We start from the raw sequence: 24,808 nt of genomic DNA on the forward strand, positions 1-24,808 counted from the left end.
GTTTGTTTGTTTCTATTGAGCTTCCGTAGTACTGCCTAAAACAGTAAAGAAAAATTATTCAGTTATAAATCAGTTATTAATACATTACTTATGTCAACTAAACTAAGAATCAATAGCAAATTACTGACAGGTATGTAGGCCTGTTGTGTTCTACTGCCAGTGCTCCCGGTTGTTATTTATGTGTATCCCTGAAAAAGATTAATATGATTACATACAACGATCTGCTCACAATTCGGGGTTCAATGAGCTTAATTTCCAACAGTGTTGAGAAGCAGAAAGGTCTTCTGGTTGTCTTGTTGTACAGTATTATGTACTTGCGGTTGTGAGCTTGTATTCCACCCGTGCTGCAAGCAGGAAGTTTTTTTGCAGGAGCCCCTGACCACCGCGCATGCGCTTTAATTCTGGGAAAGCAAGACAGAGCCACTGCAGCCGCTATGGGTACAAAGCTGTTCTGTTAAAAAATAAATAAAAGAACAACAATTCATTTAAAGTTTCACCTCATAGTATTTAAATAACACAAAGGCAAGGAGAGTCGCAAAGAACAAATGTGTGGGGTCTGCCCCTGGTGGAAGAGTGGAGGAAAGGTTCGTACGTTTTTTATTTTTATTTTTATTATTATTTTTTGTGCTGTGAGGACTCTAAACACAAAGAAGAGCGTTGTTTGTTGGACACAAGCCACTATAGACAGGAGAGGTGTCCGCACTAAAATATTATTATTGTGTAGTATATACTTTCAAGAACCTGTGACTGTAATCGCAAATGCGCCTTAGTTTTGGACTGGTGGCGGTTTTGGGCCGGGGAGATTTAGGCCATGCAAAGTAACCCCTCCACCCCCCACCCCCCTTCTTGCTTCCCATCACGATAAGCTAGACACCCCATACAGCCTAATACAGAACCTACATTATCTGCTCAAACAGGTTCTTAATCAGCCGAAGCTCGCATGCACAGACCAGTAGAGGGGATACTTAGATTAGAAAACATGTTAAATCAATAATTTGGATACGATCAGAAATTATGCGGATCTATGTGGTATGGGTCTTGTTCGTGGCGGTTGTGGAAGGATTATTAACTCTCTGTTTTATTTTATTTATTTATTTTTTTAAATCGTGTTTTACTTGACGGATAGTCTTGGAACAACACTACAGCGTGAACTTAGTCATTTTTAAGTGATATGTGTTTAAACAGCAACATTGCGTGTCTGGTTTGTCGGGGTTGCTGCTGAGTACAGTATAAAAAAAAACAGTTTCCTGCTTGAAAAGCTAGTAGTGGCGAAATACATTGTTGCAATACAGTACAACTACTTAAACTTATATGTCACGCATTTGCAAGCAGTATGTTACACTGTATACTCATTTACACTGCAACATTTTAATATGCAGGTAGATTCGCACATCATACTCAACATGAACACAAACAATGACAGGATGGTCGTTATGTTTAATAGTATTACAAAACTGAATTGTGTGTCGCCATATTATGTAACTTACTGTTCTACAGACACGCAAAGTAGAAGTCTACAGTACATGTGGCTCCTAAATAATTAATTAATACAATAGGATTTGTTTAGAAAATATTTCAACTTCATCATCATCATCATCATCATAATAATAATAACATTGAAATCCTTCTGATCTGAGTTGTGCACACTGCTACTGTAGATGTTATTGACAAATCAAACATAAGGCTACAGCAATTTAAACACATTGGTATATGGTTTACATTGAAGAAGTTATGTTCTGATTGCAGACATGGAATATTGTGAACGAAACCATTCCTCCAGTATGGGAAGGATGAATATAAACTTATAACATTTGTGATACTAAATGATGTGGCATACGTGAGCCTTTTCTTATTTGCAAATAGCTTGGATGTACTTATTCAATATCCCTTTTAGGTATTCTGAAAGAAAGATTGTAATGGCAACTACTTTGTTGCATAGCAGGTTCTTGGTCACAGAAATCAAGCTTTTGCTTGGGCTACCAAATGTTATACTTCTCCAGGAGTGTGAATTGCCAATGAAAAAAACATTTTTGAGTATTGAAGCACTACACATTTACATGGCAGTCCAGTGATAGGCAAAGTGTTTAGCTTGTGGGGTTGCTAAGGGGGAGTGATTTTGGCCCTGTCCACACTATGTCTTTAAACCGTATTAGTTGCCTTTAAACTGGCTTAAAAGTGCTAAATACGGTTTGCGTCCACACTACGGGGCATTTAATAACGTACTCGAGAACCGGACTCTAGACCACCTCAGGGGGTAGTCTCGAGTCCGGTTCTAAATTAGATCACATCAGGTAGTGCTGTTTATCAGAAGTGTGGATGCTGTAATACCGAACTACATTTTTGGTGTATCCTCCAATATCCCCAAATGCTTTCTGATGTGTTTGGTGAAATACTCAGAACAGGCACCTGAAGGATTGCTGTCAGTGTGCACTCCACAATGGGTATTCAACTATTCATTTGTATGCTTAAAAATCATCTGTCAGGACATCTCTGTTAAACTAGTGGGGAAAATAACAAAAGCACAACGTTAAATCAGCCCACTGCGAAAATGAAATGCGAGTTAAAAGTAGGATCGGGGATGAATTAACGTAGTTAAGGGGACCAGAATTAGCCTCAGGCAAGCTATGAAGGTAAAAACAAAGATTGTTTTGTAATTAACAGCTTTTTTCTGAGTTTAATTATAAAAACAGAATCAGCTCAATTTGTTTAAAGGGACGTCACCTGATTAAAAATAAAACCCGAAAACTTCAAACCCTACTTGTGTGTGTGTTCACATTTACTTTTTCCCAAAATACTTGTTTTATTTATTTTTAGCAATGTGCACCTCTATTAATATGAAGCATAACACATTATTTAAAAATAAAATACAGTGCATGGTGGACTACTATCATATTAATTTCCACTGTTCATTGCACTGCTAGGGACTGTAACCAAACTATTTTAATAGTGTTTGGATACATTAAGCCCGACTAAACATGACATGGTACTTCAGTGTGGACGCTTTGAGCTGGATTAATTAAACCGTTTTTGAGTACGGTTCTCGAGTTTGGTTATGTAGTGTGGACAAGTCCTTTGGCAGCTGTCCCGGAACATGATTTATGTGGAACCACTAACCACTAAAGAAATACCCACCCCTTAAGTGTTTCCGGGTTGTAGTCAGCACCTCTACAAATGAATTCAAGTATTGCTTTGAAGTAGCTACAGTACAATAGATCTGGTATTTTATTCTGAGTACTCAAACTCCCCCATTTAACTGACATCAAAATCAATTAAGAGACAAAGTTACTTTACCTGTAACAAACCTTAGTCCTAATGACATTACATTTGTATCCATAAAACTTGACTTGTTACTGACAACTGTACAGGAGTATGCAGTTTTAATGTTTACATTTGTAATTGTGATGTGCTGTAACTACAGAATCCTGGATACTCTGTTCATTTGACTTAAAGGCGTAGCATCCAGTACGCCTACAGTACCTACCAACATGCTACTGTAGGAATAAAATGTCTCAGATGCTATGGAGAGATTTTTTTAAATGATTACATTCTGGAGAGAGAGGTTGTTTTGAATGGTGCATGCATTGTGGAATTGAAAGGAGAGGGAGCTCTGAAACAGTCTGATCCACACAAACGTGGGACCACTCATTTAATTCTACCTACTGTACTTTAAATCCCGTTTGACCATTTTTTGGCTTTCACTGGGTGATGCTTAACCCACTTTACCACAAATTGCAGAGGTTTTGTTGTAGAGATTATTTGTTGCTTTAGAAATATACTGTAGTTCCTTTCTTTCAAATTAGTTTGCATTTACTGAACATGTAAACTGCGACTGCAGCGCATAAACTGTGCCTCACTGTGTGATGCCAATTCTATGTTACAACCCGCCATGTCAGTACAGTTTGTCTAATAAGGACCTACAGCTTTACCCCTGTTGAGCTCCGAGCAAGCAGACCAGGCCCATTTGTATAAAATTCCTGTACCGTTTATATAGCCTAAAATCACCCTTGCTAGGCTGAAGGAGACAAGAGATTAAACATTGTAGGCTATTATTAAAGTAGTGGAATTTATGTTGTCAACTAATTGACATACAATGTAAAGACATTGGAAAATGTACATTACCATCGTGGTGTCATTTGAGAGATGTACAGGTGTTTACAACATCCCTTATTAATTTTGTTTCTAAGCATAAGTTAAATTGCACTTAATCTCACATAGCTTCAGGAAAAGGAACACCGGTAAATAAAAAAATAAAAAAAATAAACCACAGAAATGTAAGTATACAGTTTATTGAAAAATAAAGTGGAGAGAGAGCAAGATGCATTTTACTTCCTCCTGTTTTTGCAGGGGCCGATATTGGTTACAGTAGATCACACGCTCTTTGTAAGAATCCGTAGTCCCCTGGCACTGGAACCTATTGCCAGCAGCGCTTCTGATTTTGCACTCAGGATATCCATGACAAAGCATTGTCTGTTAATAATTAATATTTGTCTTTTTTATTTTTATTTTTATTTTTTTAGATTGAATGATTTCTAATGTTTATAAGTGTAGTTTTTTATTTTTGATGGTTGTACACTACATTGTCAAGGTAATCCACTTTTTCATTATGTACTGTGGCTCTGTTTTTGCATTTACAGCAGTGGTAGAGGATGCATGATAATATTAATATTGGCTTTGAAAATAAAGTCTGTTGTATGTTCGTTGAAAGTCATGCTTTTTCTGTAGTGGCATGAGATCTTTTTTTTTTTTTTTTTAAATGCAGCAATTAAGCTAGACATTTTGTAAAATTACTTTAAGAAGGTGAAGGTTCTATGCATTCTGTACTTTTGTTTGTTTCGCCTTTTTATTTTAGGTATTACTTTTATTCTCAGCCTTCTCTTTCTGGTGTTTTTCTTGTAGGATGGGATGTACAAAGGCCACAGTGATTATTAAATAGCAGTTGCCTGCAACCACCCTGTCCGCTTCACAAGCCTTCACCTACACCCTTGAAACCCGAGTTGATGGTGAGGCCTTTGGAGCAGTCATAGCATGATACTTCAGTTGTTGGCAAAAAGTTGGTGAGTTACAGTATGGCACATTTCATACTAGGGCTGTGTTCAAAGATTCAAAGGTTCGTTCACTAGACAGGAGTTCTAAACCTTCGAAGGTTCATCAGGCGGCATTCACGCACTGTATGTTTTTTTATTTATTTATTTTGTTTTTCCTCTCTGGTAACAGAAACTGTTTGACAAAGTGTGAATACTATAAATCACACATTAAATGTCACTGGCATGCAAAATTTGATCTTTTGATTTGTATAATGCATATTACTAAAACAAAAGTTGTTGTATTAAAATCCACTACCAAATCATTAGTAACTCTATATGGCGCCGCTGCCGTGCATTGGAGCAGGGTATACTACGTTCCTTTTAAGACTTTCATTTAGTTATCCACTGTGGCTAAAGTAACTTAGTATTTTTTTAGTCACACTGGAAAAACTTAAGCCACACCAAATAATATTAAAGAACAACGTAAAACTGTTTTGTTGTACACAATACAATAAACATATTGACTATAACTGTGTCCAACAACCCTCTCCCCTAACACCACACTCCCCACAGATTTCCCTAAACACAAATACTATAGGTGTGCTTTTCAGCTTCCAATGCAAGCCTGAATAACATACAAACGGCACACTGTCACTGGTAGAATTCATAATATAGGTACTTACAACTTCACAAGGCTAAAATAATAACATTTTACTACATGAGTTTTGTGGACATTTCTTTATACAAAATATTTACTTAACAATAATATAAACTGGTTATAAACGCACTGTTTCAACAAGACAACAAAAAGTGTATTTTATTTGAAAACACATAGCTATGTAAATGCTGAACCTTCGAACACAGCCCTACAGGTCCCTAGTCGTTTTTTCTCTGGAAAAAGCAGAGAAAAGCTTTGAGGCCGAGAGAAGCCGGAAAAAAATGGAGGCGGATCTGAACAATACGCATAGTCCCTTCACCACAGACATAACACCGACATAAACAAAAGATAGCTGCATCTGCATCCAGGGTGCAAAGAAAATTGGGGACATTTGCTGAGATTTTTGAGAGGTTATAGTAATAAAATAATGACTTGGATAGCATTATTGAGGAGCTTGGTGATAAATCGAGTGATCAGAAGGTGATTTATCAGTATGCATGACTATGAAGATATATGTGAAGGGGTGGGGCGGGGCTGGAGATGCAGTACTGACTGTCATGTTGATATGGAGTGCCTTTTAAACCTGTTTTACTGTGAAACTTTTAAACCGCGCATGTGAAATTGGACCTTACACGCCTGACAGGCGCTGAATAAATGGACCTCAAAGGGTTAAAATTGGTATGAGTAAGTTAGTGAAGTATTTGGTCCTCCGGCTTCAGTGTAGACTGGTAAATAGCCGGCCGGGCATCCCTGGTCTAGAGGTACTGTAGGAAGTTGTTAAAATATATTGTTCCCAAAACTACTGCTTACATGGCTTTGTATTGATTTGTGGAATGTTATGCTTTATGGAGATTTATACAATCAGTGTGGAGTAGTGGTTAGGGCTCTGGACTCTTGACCGGAGGGTCGTGGGTTCAATCCCCGGTGGGGACACTGCTGCTGTACCCTTGAGCAAGGTACTTTACCTAGATTGCTCCAGTAAAAACCCAACTGTATAAATGGGTAATTGTATGTAAAAATAATGTGATATCTTCGGACAATTGTGAGTCGCCCTGGATAAGGGCGTCTGCTAAGAAATAAATAAAAATAATAATAATATGGAGATTTATGCAATCATTTACCACACATAATTTGCCATGTTAGTAATTTGTATGACATAAAAAAACATATTAAAAAAAAAAAAAAATGAAACTTGTAATTTGTATATCCACCTACTGGACAAACAAAACAGCAGTCATGTAATTACAGGTATTGACATCACATTGCATCTTCAATTGATTATATTTCAGACTGCTTCGATCCCCCATCTGCCTTGAAAGCAATCCATTTTTAAGTTAAAAAGTTGGTACTGTAACAGTAAATGGAAACATGCTGTTTTGTCAAGGAAATAAAGCCTTAATTAAGCTTGTTTAACTGTTGTATTACTGTAACAGTGTTGTATGGTTTATATTCTGAATCATCACCACCTTGATCAGGTCTCTAATACACTTCAAGTACCATGATCCATGATTCATAAAGATAAGAAGGTCTATGACACTTTTATTCTTCAAAAGGGTAGTGGATGGGTATTCTCAGTGTAAGTACCCTGTAGCTACAGATGACATTTTAGAGTAGTAAATGTTAAAAACCATTAAAAACATAAAACATTTCATGACATGAAAGAATGGCTGAGCAACTGGCCTAAATTTAGCAATCTGATAATAGTAATCTGCAAGCAGCATTTGTGGCTAGGTCATTCATAGTTCTTTTAGCTGGCTGATTTGCAAACCTGCAAACAGTACAGTACATATTACATTGCACATGTGGGTATTAGTTAAGGCTGCCATGTTTATTTATTTTTTTGTAAATGTCTAAACAACCTGGCATTTCAAGAAAACAGAAAATACTGGTATATTTAAAAAAAAAAAATTTGGGGCGTTACACTATTTCACATGTATTACTAAGCAGCACATAATATACTTTTATATTGATTTAGAAAAATAAATTGGATACATAGACATGTTATTTGTACTCATGGCTAAATAACATGAAGTACAGTCTTGAGCACACATGCCGGTTAAGTTTCACATTTAATCACACATTCTGCAAATCTACAGGTAACTTACACAAGCAAACAAAGAATACAGATAATCTTATTTTGGCAATAAAACTGCTTTAGATTTACAAAAATGTGTTTAGTTAAATATTATTAGCGAAAGTGGACTTAGTTGAATATTATTATTAGCGATCATTATGGAGGTTGGTTATATACCGTCATTTGAAGCAACAACTCTTAATTGAACTTTCCCTGCCTTTTTTGCTAAACGGTTTCTTTTCCAAATAGAGATAAAATGTTGTCTTGACTACATCATGATATACGGGAGCGGAGTATACAGGTTGCAAGTTTTTGCCTATTGAACATCTTGAATCGATTCTGTCATTTCTGGTTGCAAAATGTATGTTAAGTTCAAAACATACAGTTGAAAGAGCATCTTCATATAAACAGTTATTTACAGCATTTCCATTGTTGTTTATTTATATATTTGTCTATAGAGTTTTAACTGATTTCAAAAGAGGCGTGGGATTAATAGACAATAAACACAACCTGGAGTTAATTTTGTTTTTCTTTCACTAACCAATAAGAAAAATGTTTTCCTTGATTACCAGTTACTGAGGACCACAATAACATTATTTCAGTGTGAGTACTGTTTTCTGGCTGTAGTCCTTTCTATTAACTTAAGCCTTAATGGATCATCTGTTCCCAGCAAGTTTGCTAGTTGTAGAGGGTTGCAGGACACCCTACTGAGTTTATTACAAGCCCATTACTTTACCCAATATGTACTGTATAGGTAAGTAATAGAACATACTATTTTTTAATCATTTGAATCCCTATTTTCACAATAACCTGGTTCAGCCTGGAGCCAGATTCATGTTTGATGTGAAGCTAAAGGTTCATGAGTTGGCAAAAAGGCAAGGAAAATATATTGGACAATGCAGGCTTTATGCCAGTGGAAAAGTGGTAAAGGAAACAGTACAGTAACAAGGCTATTGAAAAAAGCAGAGAATGACAACATGGGGCGATTAATGTATTGAACCAATCTAAGGATTGATTGCATAAACCTATACCCCACTACAGCTAGTATTTTACAATACTAGGGAAGGGCTAATTGAGATCAACCACGTATCCCTGTTTACTGAATCTTGATTACCCATAAAAATAAGTGACAGGTGTAATTCTAGGTGCTGTAAAATGCTAACAAAAAAACAGTACCTGACAGGGAAAAGGTTGATAAAAATCAACACCTTACTAGTGTACAGTAGTAAAGATCTATAGAAAACAATGATATATGTCTTCATAAATACTTTTCGATGTGTGACCCAAGAGGTACTGTAGGCATGATTACCACATGGGCAATTTGCAAATTAAATGCACAGCAATGTGTGATTGTAGTAATGCATATAACATTATGTGACTGTAGCAATTGACTGCTTTATTGTAGCCACCAAATGAGCTAAAAACTGCCTGAAGGTAACAAAGTTCAATCTTAGTTCATGCACTGTAAATGGAACTGCTCTCAATTTATTTTAGAAAGGTCTGTTAAAAATGAGTACCAGTTTTTAAACTTAATCAGATTTTTTTTTTAACCTATTTATTTCTGAGTCTGGTACTGTATGAAAACTAATCACATAAGTGTTGGTCTTCGTATGTTAGGGCAAGAGTCCTTTAGCTGTTTGACTACTGTATTGCTGCAGCATTTCCCTTTTCTTGTTCTGCAAAAGTACACATTCATTGCAAACATTCTTTTGTTGCCATGAGTTGGTGATCTCAACAATGACACCATCAGACCACTGGAATGAGACATCTGATCCAATTTCCCTGATTCTGGTATGGCAGTGAATTAGGGAACAATCTGAGCAAAGCACTTTGCTAATACTGTAGCTTGACATACTAGTTTATCATGTAGGGTAGGAGCTTACATTTAAAAGTTGTTGACAATGAACCCATTTTCATATTTAATTAGATTTGTGCACATTCAGATTGGGATGATTACATTTTTTTACAAGTATCGGAAGGGCCATCATAGTAGGTTTTCTTATTGGTTACAAACATTCCTACCATAATATGTTTACTGTTTAGAGGTTTATGAAATCAAACATAATCTAACGAAAAGTAATTTGTAAAGCTAAAATTCAGGAGCAATGATTTAAGTTGTCATAAGGTGTTTTTCTTGCTTTTATAGGTCAACTTCTGAAATTTAAAGGGCATCACCATAGCGTGTCAGGTGGACAAGCTGGCGATGTCAAGGGTGCCGACCCCTCCTCCACCTGGAGAGATGTCCAGTGGGCCTGTGGCTGAAAGCTGGTGTTACACACAGGTATGAAACTAGTATCTGAATCTTTCCTCCAGGTATTGTCCAACCAGATTGTAACAATCAATCAATCAAGGAACAATCTTGTGGTCAAGGTTACTGTACTAAGCTTATCATCTTGTAGTTTTCTTTCACTCTTCACATTTTTTTGTTTGTGTTGCACAGCTATTCAGGAAAATATTACGCTTGTTAAAGATCTGTTTGTACAGCGACTTGTTTTGGGTTGTGAGCTCCATTTCCTGGCTGATATCAACTTCAGAGGAGAAAGTTGGATCAGTGCTGACAAAAGTTTGTAGGCTTATTTTTCCTGCAAGTATAATGGAAGAGCAAGTATAATGGAAGATATCCTAAGAAAGTGCTTTGATAAGAACAAACTCATGTGTGTGATGTACCTGAACTACCCAGAATTGAAGGGTGCTGTTTATATCTCATTCCAAAAACAATTGTTGCTTATAAGTGTGCCAAAGGTGAAGATATCTGAATCACTTGTACTGTATAAAGAAGTGTTTTACCATATCATGCTTTGTTACATTACATTTACGTGCCATGGAACCGTATATTTAGGGCTTCTGATTTTCGGTTTTAGCCGATAAAAACCTTACCCCCCCCCCCCCCCCCCCCCCCCTGTGGAAATGGTTACTCAATTCACGTTGACAACCCGTTTCCCATTTACTAAAAATTCTGAGTACTTTAAACCCGCCCCAACTACTGAGTGGCAGCACATTCCTACATTTCTATTGTAGACTGCTTGCGATGTTTAAAAGTCATTACAATTAGGAGTGGAGGGTTGTTCAGGAAATTTAAAGCTGTATTATAGTTAAGATATGGAGGGTTTAAAACAGAATTGTGGCGAAATATATGAACAAAATGCCTACACACAAAACCCCCAGAAGAATGTGCCCGTGATCATAAGGATTAACACCCCCATTTTTCCAGTTTTTATTGAAATTTAAGCAGTTCAAGTCCAGTGAATAACCTGAAATGGTACAAAGGTAAGCGGTAAACTGCCAGAGGTTAAAAAAAAAAGTTTAGGTTACCAAAAACTGAAAAATAATGTACATTTCAGAGTTATACAAAAAGGCCCTTTTCGGGGAACACGTAATGGGTTAACAACTTACAGCTGTTCTGCAGCAATGGAAGTAAATTAGGCCTTGAAAGTTGATGCTAACAATTCCTACAGGTGTCCCAACTTTTGTTGATTACTTACAAACCCTCTGTCTGTATAAAAGCAGTGTTGGAACAGACTGTGTTACTACACCCTCTTAAGCATTATTTGGACAGTATTGTACTGCAGGAAGTAGTATATTGCTCTCATAATGGCGAGAAAAAGGCAATTAACAAAGGAAGACAGACAGACCATTATAACCCTTAAAAGTGTAGGTCTTTCCTTTAGAGAAATTGCAAAGAAAGCCAAGGTGTCAGTGAGTACAGTTTCCTACACCATCAAAAGGCACTTGGAAACTGGAGGAAACTCTGACAGGAAGAGGTCTGGCAGACCCAAAGCCACAACAGAATCAGAAGACAAGTTTCTGAGAGTCAACAGCTTGCGTGATAGGCGGCTCACAGGACAACAGCTTCAAGCACAGCTTAACACTGGTCAAAGTAAGCAAGTCTCCGTTTCAACTGTGAAGAGAAGACTTCGAGCTGCAGGTTTGACAGGTCGAGTGGCAGTAAGAAAGCCATTGCTAAGATGGCAAAATAAGAAAAAGAGACTTGCCTGGGCCATGAAGCACCGCCAGTGGACTACTGAAGACTGGAAGAAGGTCTTATGGACCGATGAATCAAAATTTGAAATCTTCAGTTCATCACGCAGGGTTTTTGTACGCCGTCGAGTAGGCGAAAGGATGGTTCCTCGGTGTGTGACACCAACTGTCAAACATGGAGGAGGAAGCGTGATGGTCTGGGGCTCTTTTGCTGGATCCAGAGTCGGCGACTTGCACAGAGTGAGTGGCACCCTGACCAAAACTGCTACCACAGCATTTTGCAGCGCCATGCAATACCCTCTGGTATACACCTAGTTGGTCAGGGGTTCATCCTACAGCAAGATAATGACCCAAAACATACCTCCAGGCTATGTCAGAACTACCTTAGAAGAAAAGAACAAGACGGTAGGCTTCAAATCATGGAATGGCCAGCACAGTCTCCAGACTTAAACCCCTCGAGCTGGTTTGGGATGAACTGGACAGAAGGGTGAAAGCAAAGCAACCTACAACTGCAACACATTTGTGGGAACTTCTGCAACAGTGTTGGGAAGAACTTTCCGAACAATATTTGATTTCCATTGTAGAAAGAATGCCACGCGTGTGTTCTGCTGTTATATCTGCAAAAGGTGGTTACTTTGATGAGTCAAAAATTTGGATTAAATTTTGTTAAACAAAACGATTCCATGATTTCTTTTTTATCTCCAATTGTTTATTTGTTCTATGCTTTAATTTCAGAGTACATTGAGACATTAAACTGCGTAAATTTCAATAAAAACTGGAAAAATGGAGGTTTTCTAAAACTTTTGACCGGTAGTGTGTGTGTCTATATATATATATATATATATATATATATATATATATATATATATATATATACACAGACGTGCTCAAATTTGTTGGTACCCTTACAACTCATTGAAATAATGCTTCATTCCTCCTGAAAAGTGATGAAATTATAAAAATATAAATTATGATGAAAGCTATTTTATCATGTATATTTGCATGCCTTTGGTATGTCATAGAATAAAGCAAAGAAGCTGTGAAAAGAGATGAATTATTGCTTATTCTACAAAGATATTCTAAAATGGCCTGGACACATTTGTTGGTACCCCTTAGAAAAGATAGTAAATAATTGGATTATAGTGATATTTCAAACTAATTAGTTTATTTAATTAGTATCACACATGTCTCCAATCTTGTAATCAGTCATTCAGCCTATTTAAATGGAGAAAAGTAGTCACTGTGCTGTTTGGTATCATTGTGTGCAAAGGAGAGAGTTGTCTGAGGAGATCAGAAAGAAAATAATAGACAAGCATGGTAAAGGTAAAGGCTATAAGACCATCTCCAGCAGCTTGATGTTCCTGTGACAACAGTTGCAAATATTATTAAGAAGTTTAAGGTCCATGGAACTGTAGCCAACCTCCCTGGGCGCGGCCACAAGAGGAAAATCGACCCCAGATTGAACAGAAGGATAGTGCGAATGGTAGAAAAAGAACCAAGGATAACTGCCAAAGAGATACAAGCTGAACTCCCAGGTGAAGGTACGTCAGTTTCTGATCGCACCATCCGTCGCTTTTTGAGCGAAAGTGGGCTCCATGGAAGAAGACCCAGGAGGACTCCACTTTTGACAGAAAAACATAAAAAAGCCAGACTGGAATTTGCTAAAATGCATATTGACAAGCCACAATCCTTCTGGGAGAATGTCCTTTGGACAGATGAGTCAAAACTGGAGCTTTTTGGCAAGTCACATCAGCTCTATGTTCACAGACGAAAAAAATGAAGCTTTCAAAGAAAAGAACACCATACCTACAGTGAAACATGGAGGAGGCTCGGTTATGTTTTGGGACTGCTTTGCTGTGCCTGGCACAGGGTGCCTTGAATCTGTGCAGGGCACAATGAAATCTCAAGACTATCAAGGCATTCTGGAGCGAAACGTACTGCCCGGTGTCAGAAAGCTCTGTCTCAGTCGCAGGTCATGGGTCATCCAACAGGATAATGACCCAAAACACACAGCTAAAAGCACCCAAGAATGGATAAGAACAAAACATTGGACTATTCTGAAGTGGCCTTCTATGAGTCCTGATCTGAGTCCTATCGAACATCTATTGAAAGAGCTGAAACTTGCAGTCTGGAGAAGGCACCCATCAAACCTGAGACAGCTGGAGCAGTTTGCTCAGGAAGAGTGGGCCAAACTACCTGTTAACAGGTGCAGAAGTCTCATTGAGAGCTACAGAAAACGTTTGATTGCAGTGATTGCCTCTAAAGGTTGTGCAACAAAATATTAGGTTAGCGGTCCCATCATTTTTGTCCATGCCATTTTCATTTGTTTTCTTATTTACAATATTATGTTGAATAAAAAATCAAAAGCAAAGTCTGATTTCTATTAAATGTGGAATAAATAATGGTGGATGCCAATTACTTTTGTCAGTTTCAAGTTATTTCAAAGAAAATTGTGCATTCTTCATTTTTTGTGGAGGGGTACCAACAAATTTGAGCACATCTGTGTGTGTATATATATATATATATATATATATATATATATATATATAATATAATATAAATTTTGATAGAAAAAAAACAGACTAGGCATTTTGGAAAGTAACCGAAAACAATAAATTCATACAGTATTTATTGTATTTTTTCTATAGAATTGAATTGCCATCTAGAATTATGTGCAGAAAGCAACACCATAACAATACTGTCTCTTATCGAGAGAGTTTGAGGAGACATTACAGAAATACAACGTGCCCCACTCTAAATGTGAATCTGAAGAGCTGGACATCATTTATATCCAATTGCGTGCAGGCCATCATGCACCCCACTTGATTCATTCTGTAAATCTGCATTGTTTTAAGCAGCATACAATGCTTTATTTCATCAGTGCAATTGCTCATAATTATATACATAATTATTTTGCTCTCTTCTAGGTGAAAGTAGTCAAATTTTCTTATATGTGGACTATAAACAACTTCAGTTTTTGTCGGGAAGAGATGGGGGAGGTTCTAAAGAGTTCAACATTTTCTTCTGGGCCTAATGATAAAATGAAATGGTAAGAGTATTTAAAAGAATTTCAAAGTCTGTTGAAAGTATTTTTTTGTATGATTTCTGCATGAGGTTAGGTATAGTACCAATGCAGACATCAGAAGACTTGTATATTGTTTCTTCTTATCCTGTCTATCTAAACGCTCTTCTCTAAAATTATTTTGTTCTCAGATCAATTTTCAATATTTCTTTGAAAGCCATTTTACAATTTCAAGTAAACAAAGTGCCAACATGTTTTTCTTTGCAGCTCAAATGTGATACTATGCATAAGCCAATATTGTTTCTTCCAATTATGTTTTCTAGAGCATTCCGTAAGTATTGCTGTTGTTTTTGTTACAGGTGCCTGAGAGTAAACCCAAAGGGATTGGATGATGAGAGCAAAGACTATTTATCATTATATTTATTGCTAGTTAGTTGTCCAAAAAGTGAAGTAAGAGCAAAGTTTAAGTTCTCTTTGCTGAATGCCAAGAGAGAAGAAACAAAAGCTATGGGTAAGAACTGACAGTAAATAATGTAAATATGTCATTATACTCAACACCACCGTAAGGCCTAATACATGTTATGTATTACTGATTGGAAAGCACAGAATAATACGTAGGAGAAACGCTAACCAAGTCTGCTTCTTGTTTTTTTAGAAAGCCAAAGAGCGTATCGATTTGTCCAGGGCAAAGACTGGGGCTTCAAAAAATTTATTAGGAGAGATTTTCTGCTTGATGAAACAAATGGCCTTTTACCAGATGACAAGCTTACATTGTTTTGTGAGGTAGGTTTTCAATTTTTCTAAAGTACAGGGTTCATGGAAAGCACTGTGTGTTTTTCCCATGTTATCCCATTTCTGATGAAGAAATAACATGTACCAGAGTGTCTTGCTATATTAGTATCCAATAACAATATCTATTTAGAACTGTTCAAGCACAACTTTTGAATGGCTCAGAAATCTGTACAGACTTTGGTATACGTTAAACTGTGCATGTGAAGTACTGCACAGATCGTTGAACCAACTTAAAAACGATAACGATTCCTGAATAACATATTTACAAACTTTTCCTCTCCCTGATGAAATATTAATCTGCTTTTCCAGTTATATATCTGCTATTTTGACCAGAATTCTGCTTGTGGAATCTTCTATAGATAGTGAATCACTGAACACTTTCTGGCCAATATATATTTTTCTGAAGCAAAACTAGTAATTAAATCTCCTTCAGAGCCTGAAATTCACACAGTTTTTGACATGCTGTTTTGGTACTAATTTAGATGTATTGTCATCCTGATAATGTATTGGGAATATTTGATCATTATCACCCAACACTTAGAACTGATACATGCCCAGTGAATATACAAGTTGAGGTAAGATCTCAGTAAAGAAAGCAAGCACTAAGCAAGGTTTATGGTAATATGAAAGGAATTAAGTTTATATCTTGTATGTAGGTTGCAAAACATTAAATACCGGTACCTCAGGGGGGAATGTAATTTAGTTTTGAAACTGTTGGTATGTGTCTAACAGCTGGAGTAGTCAATTGAGCAGCTGTCAATCAGGAAATAAGGAGTTAATAAACAATGTAGCCATAAAGAGCGTCACTAACAGATTTAGACGCTACCGCTTATGCTATTCATTTCCCTCTATTTTGTTTCCTATTCTTAAGTCGCGTATTGCTTTGCAGCAAAAAAAAATCATGAATATTCTGCACTGACCATATATGTACTATATTGTTGTTTAATAGAATATCTATTGAATTTGTAGTGATATTTAGTATATCTTAATGAAGATCTTCTGTAGATCGAAACGTTGATTTTACCCGATGGCATGGTGTTTTTAAACTAAATAAAAGATATGGAGCTTCATAAGTATGCAGGCATTCTATCTTTTTACTAGTGGTATTTACAACCTTCAGTGCTGTTTAATGTAACAGGAAATGGGAGGATGTAAATCATATTAAATGTGCCAGTCTTTTCTAATTGCCTTAGTGGAAGGCAATGCAGCAGGTCTATGAATTTAAAATAAAGCCAGGGAAGAGGGCCTTGACCGCAGTGACATATGTATTAAAAACAACTGGCTTCTGCTGCTGGGCTGTTGCTACCAAAGCAGACTGATTAGTGACTGGGGAGGATGATGAACGGATGTTTAACTGTTCCTACTTTTGCTTTGATTTAAGTATTTACAGGAAAGTTTTTGAAATCCTCTTGGCAAGATTACAACTTATGTCACTACTCGGATAATAATTGATAATAATTGAAATGTGTCCCCCAGGAGTGTGTGTGGTGTGAAAGTATTGTATCTTATTTTTCACTTAGAAAGACAAGTTAAATAAGCTGTTCATTGAATTTGCAATGAAATACAGTTATTGGAATAAAGAAAAAGAGATTGTAACAAGTAGTATATCCTGGTTCGTCTTGGTTTATTAACAGTGGTGAAAATTGGCAATTTCTTAGATACATTGAAGTTGAAATGTCTGTATTAATAAATGCCAGCTCTAAAAAGACAGCAACGAATAAAGACTGTATTCAACTTTCTTGGTTATATTTTGTCCATTGTGTATTTTGTTTGTAACAACCAACTGTTGTCTGCATGTGTGGGTGGGAGATTGGGGTACAAACATTTATTCAGTGTGTCTTTTGCTGTTTCCAGTGTATTACAGGGTAGGTTTTAATGCTATCATCATAACTCAGTATTCTTTAATGGTAGGTGGGCTCAGGATTACAATTTACTTGAGTATGTGGGAGTGGAACAAAAATAAATTAAACATTTGCTAACACTCGCACAGTTGTTTTAACTGTATATAAAATCAAACCTAGAACAAGCCAAAGATTATCCTATATGATTAGCAAACGCTTTATTGATTAAAGCAAACGTCCCTGGCAAACGTGATGTGGTGGTGGGAAACGTTTGTGCATATTTAACATTTAGCTGAATCACGAGCACCACAATCTATTTATAAAAGGACTATTAATACGTTCTTTGTTAGACTGATGAATGAGGATGAGGCTCTTTAGAACCCTCTTGCTATATTTGATAGATGTTTGCATGGTCATTTGTTACAAGAAGTTATTCCACATTTCCAACTGAGTTCGGCATTATCTTGGTATACACTGGAAGGTTTAACGAATGTTGTGGTTTCCTTAAGCATTGCTGTGGATCAAGTCTACACAACAATGCTGCACCTTGAAGGCGATGGATACTTTAAAGATGATGATAATGCACCCGTCTAGCGTGATCTTCTGGACTCTCAATCAGCAGATATCCATTCAATTGAGCATGTTTTGGATGAACTTGAACCACACATTTGCCATCATGATCTCTCTGCATGAAATATTAATGACTTAACATCCCTTGACACTTTGCAGCCCCTTGTGGAATCAGGGCAAACTGTGTCCTAACCCAATATTCATGTAGATACAGGTCCTACACGTGGCCAGGCTGTGTAGTAGTGATGTTTGGGTTATTGAAGGGGTGTATAATGTACTTGTGTAACTTGTTTTGTTTATTATTTATTTATTTAATTAATCTTTTTTTTTGTTTGTTTTCAATATAAATACAGGTAAGCGTAGTCCAAGACTCTGTTAATATTTCTGGCCAGTCAAATATGAACATGTTAAAGGTTCCAGAGTGTCGGTTATCAGATGATTTAGGGAATCTTTGGGAAGGTTCACGATTTACAGACTGCAGCCTTTATGTAGGAGGACAGGAGTTCAAAGCACACAAATCCATTTTAGCAGGTGAGATATCTGTGATATTTTAATACAGTTTTGCTTGCACCGTTAATGCTGACAAAAAGTAGGACTATGCAGCCTTTACCAGACATCATCTTATCAGCACTACTGTGTAGTTGGTAATCTACTGTGCAGAGAATTTGGGCATGCCGATTTAACATCATCTTACCCGTTGTCATTCTGTAGATACATTTTTATTTATTTATTTTTTTTATGTTAAATAATGTAGTTTTTTAATTGTGTATGTGTTATGGATAAAGGCAAAATATGACATGCCTTTCACCTTGCTAATTAAAAAAAATGTAATGTCTATTTGTACTTTTGACAGCTCGATCTCCTGTTTTTAATGCAATGTTTGAACACGAAATGGAAGAAAGTAAAAAGGTATGTTTTTGTTAAACATACAAGAAAGATAGAGATTATATATATATATATATATATATATATATATATATATATATATATATATATATATATTAGACTCATAGTCAGGATTCTGTCAGTGACTGAAAAAAATAACCATTTCACGATTTGAGCATTTACAAATGATCAAAGAACGAAATGAGGTTTCTGTCTGAGCAAATTATTTTGATAAAATTGCGAAATGGAAAATATCAAACAAGCAAAGAACGAAACACAAAATGCAGCTTCTTCGGTCTGCTCTAGGATCTCTGGAGCGCCTTTACAGTCTAATTGAATTTCAATTGTCCAATTTAGTGTATTCCTAATTTGGACAAAGTACCCAAAGAAAACAAATTTTCTTTTCATACAGCATCAGAAGCTGATTCTGGAGCTATGCAAGGCTTCATTTTTGTCAAACAAAGAAGCACTTTTATGTGCGCAAGGGTGTTCAGTGCAATTCCAAATGCCACAGTAGTAAGCCTTGCAAAAACAGATACAGTGATGTATATGTTTCTAAATCTAAATTGTGATTTTTTTTTAAATGAGCTCTCATTATGGTTTCTTTATATGTATCCAATTTGACTGAACTTTCATTTTAACTGACTCTTATTATCTAAACAATCAAAACAGTGTTTTAAAATGTCTCGGTAGCCCAGTTGAACTCTCAATATGGTTTCTTTTGAAAATGTTGTCATCTGAAATTAAAAACCTTTCAGAAGGGTTTCTTTCAAAAAGCAGTCTCTGTCTTTATTGCAGAGGAGTGGCACTGTCTGGTGCTGATCGGGGTCTGCAAAACCTGTTTTCTAAAAAGCGGTAGTTCACCCCTTCCTATGATTTATGAGAATATTAAATGTTTAAGAAGCATACTTTTCTTTCTTTATTTTCTTTTTCTTTCTTGTTTCCTTTGCTTCAAAAACAGTGATTAGACAAACATGGATTAACATTTGATTTTGCAGTTTAAATAGTGTGTATGCAGTAGTCTTGTAATATGAATAAAATAAATGTTTAACTGGGTTCGTTTTTCCTCTAAACCTGTATTTTCCAAATAACAAGGCGAGAACATTACAAACGTTATTAGAAACTCGCTTGGAGTTTAATGTTTGAGATCACTATCCTCATAAATTTCTTACCACAACCCCCTTGCAAATGGGGCCATGGTCTCAATTGGTTAACTTCCTGCATAAATAATAAATACATAAATAATGAATCAATGATGTGCATCTTATAAATCTCATTTACTGATTTTATGTTCATTCAATAAAAAAAAATATATTGTATTAAAAAGTTTGTATTTCACTTGATGCACATTTAACACCCTGCAGTTAATTGTTAATTGCTAATTGCAGATTGAGCAGCATCTTTAAAATATGTTTGGGAACTGTGCATTTGTTGAAAGCACATTTCGCAATTTGATTATATCGCTTTACTCAAAGACCGAAGAAGCTATCTCTCTTGCATTTCGCTCTATGCTTGTTTGATATTTTCCATTTTGCAATTTGATCCATATAATTTGCTCACAGACAGAAATAACCTTTCATTTCGTTCTTTTGATAATTTGTAAATGCTCAAATCATGAAATGGTTATTTTTTTCGGTCATTGACCGAATCCTGACTGAGTGTAACATATATATTAGTTGACCAGTGGAATACATTATTCAAAACAATCATCTTGTCATAAAGTAGAAAAATGTATTTAAGAGAACTAACAAATATCATTAGAAATGTACAGCTGGAGTGAGAAACTCACAATTAGATTTATATTCCGGGTGCCTGGTTAATGTGTAAAACTGTTAAAAAATGAATGAAGAGAAAAGTCCTCTGTTGTCAGACATAAATGTATAATTTTTTGGTTTAGATTTCAATTGACTAGGAAGTCAAAGAAAAACCTTCATGTACACAATAAACTGTTTTCTTTTATGTTTGATAACAGAACCGTGTAGAAATAAATGACGTTGACCCTGATGTGTTTAAGGAGATGATGAGATTCATTTACACAGGGAAGGCACCAAATCTTGAGAAAATGGCTGACAACTTGTTGGCTGCTGCAGATAAAGTAAGTATTGTAATTACAACTAATGGGACTGTACATTGTGTTGTACATTTTATATATATATATATATATATATATATATATATATATATATATATATATATATAATTTTTTATATACAGTGTATATATATATATATATGTATATATATATATATATATATATATATATATATATATATATATATATATAGTTAAACATTAAAAATTAATAAGCAACTTTATTCATCTTTTTTCCTCAGTATGCATTGGAACGTCTGAAGGTTATGTGTGAAGAAGCTTTGTGTAGCAACCTCTCAGTCGAAAATGTTGCAGATACCCTCATACTAGCCGATCTACACAGTGCAGAACAGCTCAAAGCACAAGCAATAGACTTCATCAACAGGCAAGTGCCTTTTTTCTTGTATCAGTACAATATCTGCTTCTATGTTTAATCTCTAATTTGTTATTATTATTTTTCTTCTCAATTCTTACAAATTTTCATTACAGGTGTAGTGTCCTTAGACAGCTTGGCTGCAAAGATGGAAAAAACTGGAATAGCAAGTAAGTAAGGTGTATATGGGACACGTACATGTTTCCAAAATATGTTATATAACCTTATTGGAAGACTATGTCCAGTCAAGATACTTTCCAAACTAATGTTGTCCAAATAATTTAACCAGTCGATGTAATATATAGATATCAATGTAAACCGCCTGTTTGCACAACTGGATTTTGATGAATTTTAAAGGCCTTCTGAACAACAGGCTGCTGCCGATTTATCGATGCTGCCTATGCTGACCCTACACTCTCTTTTATGACCCTTTTATGTTCTTTTTTCTTTTACTTCATTGCAGCCATGCAACAGACATAATGGAAACTGCAGGCTGGAAATCGATGATCCAGTCCCATCCTCATTTAGTAGCAGAGGCCTTTCGAGCACTAGCATCTGCACAGTGTCCACCTTTTGGCATCCCACGCAAGCGGCTAAAACAATCCTAACTGCTAAAAAGAACATTAGAGACTATTAAAAACTGACTTTGAAAGGTCTAAGGTATGTTTCTGGCCTCATGAACCTCATGAAAAAGATTAACATTTTCTGGTTGGTTGCAGTAATCTTTGTACTTGGCACACTGGCTCGACTTCACTTCAACCGATGGATCAGTTCAGTTTTGGTCTTCAGCTTTAAATTAGTTTACATACAATGTTTGCCATCATTTGATATGGCCTTAAACAATCTGCTATTGCTCCAAGAATTTATGTTGTGTATGTCTCTAATTGTGCGTGCCTGCCGCCTTTTCACTGAGACAAGGCTTTGCCAGATTGCACTAGCTCCCATAATGCAGTAAATTTATAAAGTTGTACTTTAAAAAAGCTTTTATTAAATTGTTGAGAAAGCTCTCTTTTTGTTTTTTTTGTTTTTTTTTTCTCTTACCTTAAATGTTTTTGTACAGCTATTTGTTCATACAGGCATGAATGTTTTAAAGGGGCATTTATTTGTTTATTTTTACTGCGGCTTATCAGATTAACTGATGTGGCATAAATATTACTGCATATATAATATTGAATTTTCATCGAAAGATCAAATTAACCAGGTAATGGATGATGATGGCTGGATTCTCATAACTAGAAAATAATTTAAATACAGTATTTGTGGCTGGAGTACATGTTTAATTGAAATGGCAGAAACTAGCTGTACTCCTGAAAAAGGTTTTGCAGTAGCTTTACCTTGACAGATTGTTGGTGTAATTTCAACTAGATGGAAGCTTTGAAGTCATGAATGTTAGCATAGGTCCTCTTTCATCAACATGTCATTTTCTCAGTTGGAATTCTGTTGAAATAAGGTACCTATTATTTCTCTTTAAAAGGTATGGAGTGGTGTTGGAACATTGTTGCCAGTGTGACTCATTGTGTTGCCATCATGTAGTCCTTGAGGATTGTATGTACATATGCCTAACCAAGATTGAGACAAATTAATCTGGTTACTGTATAATGAAACAGGGCTGGTGTGTAAAATAGCACAGACTTCAATTTTTCTGACAGGCCAGATCTGAGACTATTCTATGAACCTGTGAATGTATCTTGCTGTGTTTGGCAAACGATTTAATAGAAGACCAGTAAGACCATGTAGAACTGGAAATGTATGGGCTGCTGTAATAACCTGGCAGTGGTATACTGTTTTTTTTGTTTGTTTTTTTTCCCCTCTTGTGTCCATTTGTAAGATAGCAACTTTTGTTTAATGGAAGTTAGCCAGATCGGTGACTGTGTTTGAACAGTTTGCTTTCTGATGAGTTTTTAGTTTATTAAGACACTGAAAATACTAAAAATTAACTTGCATTATGGGAATTATCGTAATTCTGGTTCGTACGTCCCAGTTAAGCCAGTGGTTTAATATGAAGTAGGTTTGTTTACCATATGTACGTTAAGTTTGTTTATTTTCATGCTTTTTACATATTTTTGTTGCTTTCCGATCCAGATAAATTGCAGGCCCTGTTATTACTAGTGAACTTATTTAACCTTGACCAATATACTATGTGGCAGGGCTCAATATGGTCTAGAAGCTACACATTTAGCAAAGACAAAACTGATATAAAGTTATATAGTAAAAGGCTTGTAACGTCTCAATCTATGGAATTTTCTATTTTTTCTTCCAGGACTAGGAACAATGTTTTGTTTAGTTTGTTACAGTGTATATTATGTTGTTCATTCAAGTGACTGGTTCTGAGTGTGACATTCTGTATGCCCTTTACCCTAGTAAAGAATAAAAAGCTGTAGCCCAATTACCTGGATTTGCATGGGCGCAAGAGCTTCTTTTTTTTTTTTGTTTTTTGTTTGGCCATAGTGCCAGAATTGCTACAAACCTTTAGGATGCTGAGCATCTGTTTCCTGGTGGTTGTAAAAAATACAGCTGTGGGTTTACTTTATATGCAGCAATTTTTCTTGGGTAACACAGAATGGAGTTTAACTCCAGTATAAGTTATAGTTTATTATTAATTTATTATTAATTTATTAATTACACACATACTGGTATACACAAGTATTCAAATTAAACATGTATACATAATTTACCTGACACCCAACTGGTAAAGACACATTTTAGAAAGTCTTATTGATGTGAAAACTGATATGTTTTCTAGGGATGAACTGATCTTTTAAGCTTTTATTGAATAATGTATATGAATGTCATCTTAAAGGGTACATAAGGACCTTTTTATTTTATTGTGTTACATGTTCCCATGGCACGGAATGCAATGTTAACATTTAAAAATGTGGTCAAAATGTAGAACAAAAAAAAAATTAAAACAATAGACACACCTTACGTAAACAGTTATAGCAACACATGGGAACATGTAACACAATAAAATAAAAAGGTCCTTATGTACCCTTTAATTGTTATCAAACACTTACTTAAAGTAAAATGTCCTGAATTAAAAGAATATAGAGAAAGGATTATAAGCTACAACATTAAGTAGGTTTACATGGTTGGTTGTGTCATGAAGTAGCTTAAGGTATCATCACTTCCCTCACAATATTACAAAGTACAGTATATTTACTGTAGTCCCTTTTTATTAGAATAATATTTAATAGAAGAGCTTGATGGTCTCTTACATGTGTTTATATTGGAAAAATAAACCGTTTAAAATTACTTTGCCATGTGAGATATTAATTGCAGTAGGAAGCGGGGAAAAAAAAAAAAAAAAAGATTAATTGAAGGAAATTAGCTGCCCGTGCCATTAATTCAGAATGGCCTACAAGATAATAGTTTGTCAGGGAGTTCATAATTGGTGTAAAGGTTTGAGCATTGCCATGTATTAGTAATATTCCACTTGAGACACACATTTACATGTGAGGGCTGTAAAGGGCAGATACATTATTTAAAGGTTTACTGTTTCT

The 24,808-nt window shown here is 35.7% G+C and overlaps 1 protein-coding gene across 3 annotated transcripts; it reads left to right on the forward strand.

Moving 5' to 3' along the window:
• Nucleotides 1-447: 447 nt before the first annotated feature.
• LOC117427126 (speckle-type POZ protein-like A) lies at nucleotides 448-24,659 on the forward strand. 3 transcript variants are annotated; one of them, XM_034045520.3, is made up of 12 exons: nucleotides 448-584; nucleotides 4,897-5,054; nucleotides 9,903-10,037; nucleotides 14,662-14,783; nucleotides 15,116-15,267; nucleotides 15,412-15,539; nucleotides 18,313-18,490; nucleotides 18,813-18,868; nucleotides 20,817-20,939; nucleotides 21,178-21,320; nucleotides 21,425-21,478; nucleotides 21,772-24,659. In XM_034045520.3, the coding sequence occupies exons 3-12, from the start codon at nucleotides 9,960-9,962 to the stop codon at nucleotides 21,914-21,916; spliced, it is 1,179 nt and encodes a 392-aa protein (XP_033901411.1). In that variant the 5' UTR covers nucleotides 448-584; nucleotides 4,897-5,054; nucleotides 9,903-9,959; the 3' UTR covers nucleotides 21,917-24,659. The 3 variants fall into 3 exon arrangements, with proteins under 3 accessions (XP_033901411.1, XP_033901413.1, XP_033901414.1); XM_034045522.3 differs by having other exon boundaries at nucleotides 4,897-5,000; XM_034045523.3 differs by lacking the exon at nucleotides 4,897-5,054 and having other exon boundaries at nucleotides 457-584.
• The last annotated feature ends 149 nt before the right edge of the window (nucleotides 24,660-24,808 follow it).

The sequence above is a fragment of the Acipenser ruthenus genome, chromosome 11 (assembly GCF_902713425.1).
Source record: "Acipenser ruthenus chromosome 11, fAciRut3.2 maternal haplotype, whole genome shotgun sequence".
In the NCBI taxonomy this organism is placed as follows: Eukaryota; Metazoa; Chordata; class Actinopteri; order Acipenseriformes; family Acipenseridae; genus Acipenser; species Acipenser ruthenus.

Coding starts and splice junctions, on each gene's coding strand:
- LOC117427126 (XM_034045520.3), top strand. CDS start 9,960: ATGTCAAGGGTGCCGACCCCTCCTCCACCTGGAGAGATGTCCAGTGGG. Junction 15,540..18,312: donor AGCTTACATTGTTTTGTGAG/GTAGGTTTTCAA, acceptor ATATAAATACAG/GTAAGCGTAGTCCAAGACTC. Junction 20,940..21,177: donor TGTTGGCTGCTGCAGATAAA/GTAAGTATTGTA, acceptor TTTTTTCCTCAG/TATGCATTGGAACGTCTGAA.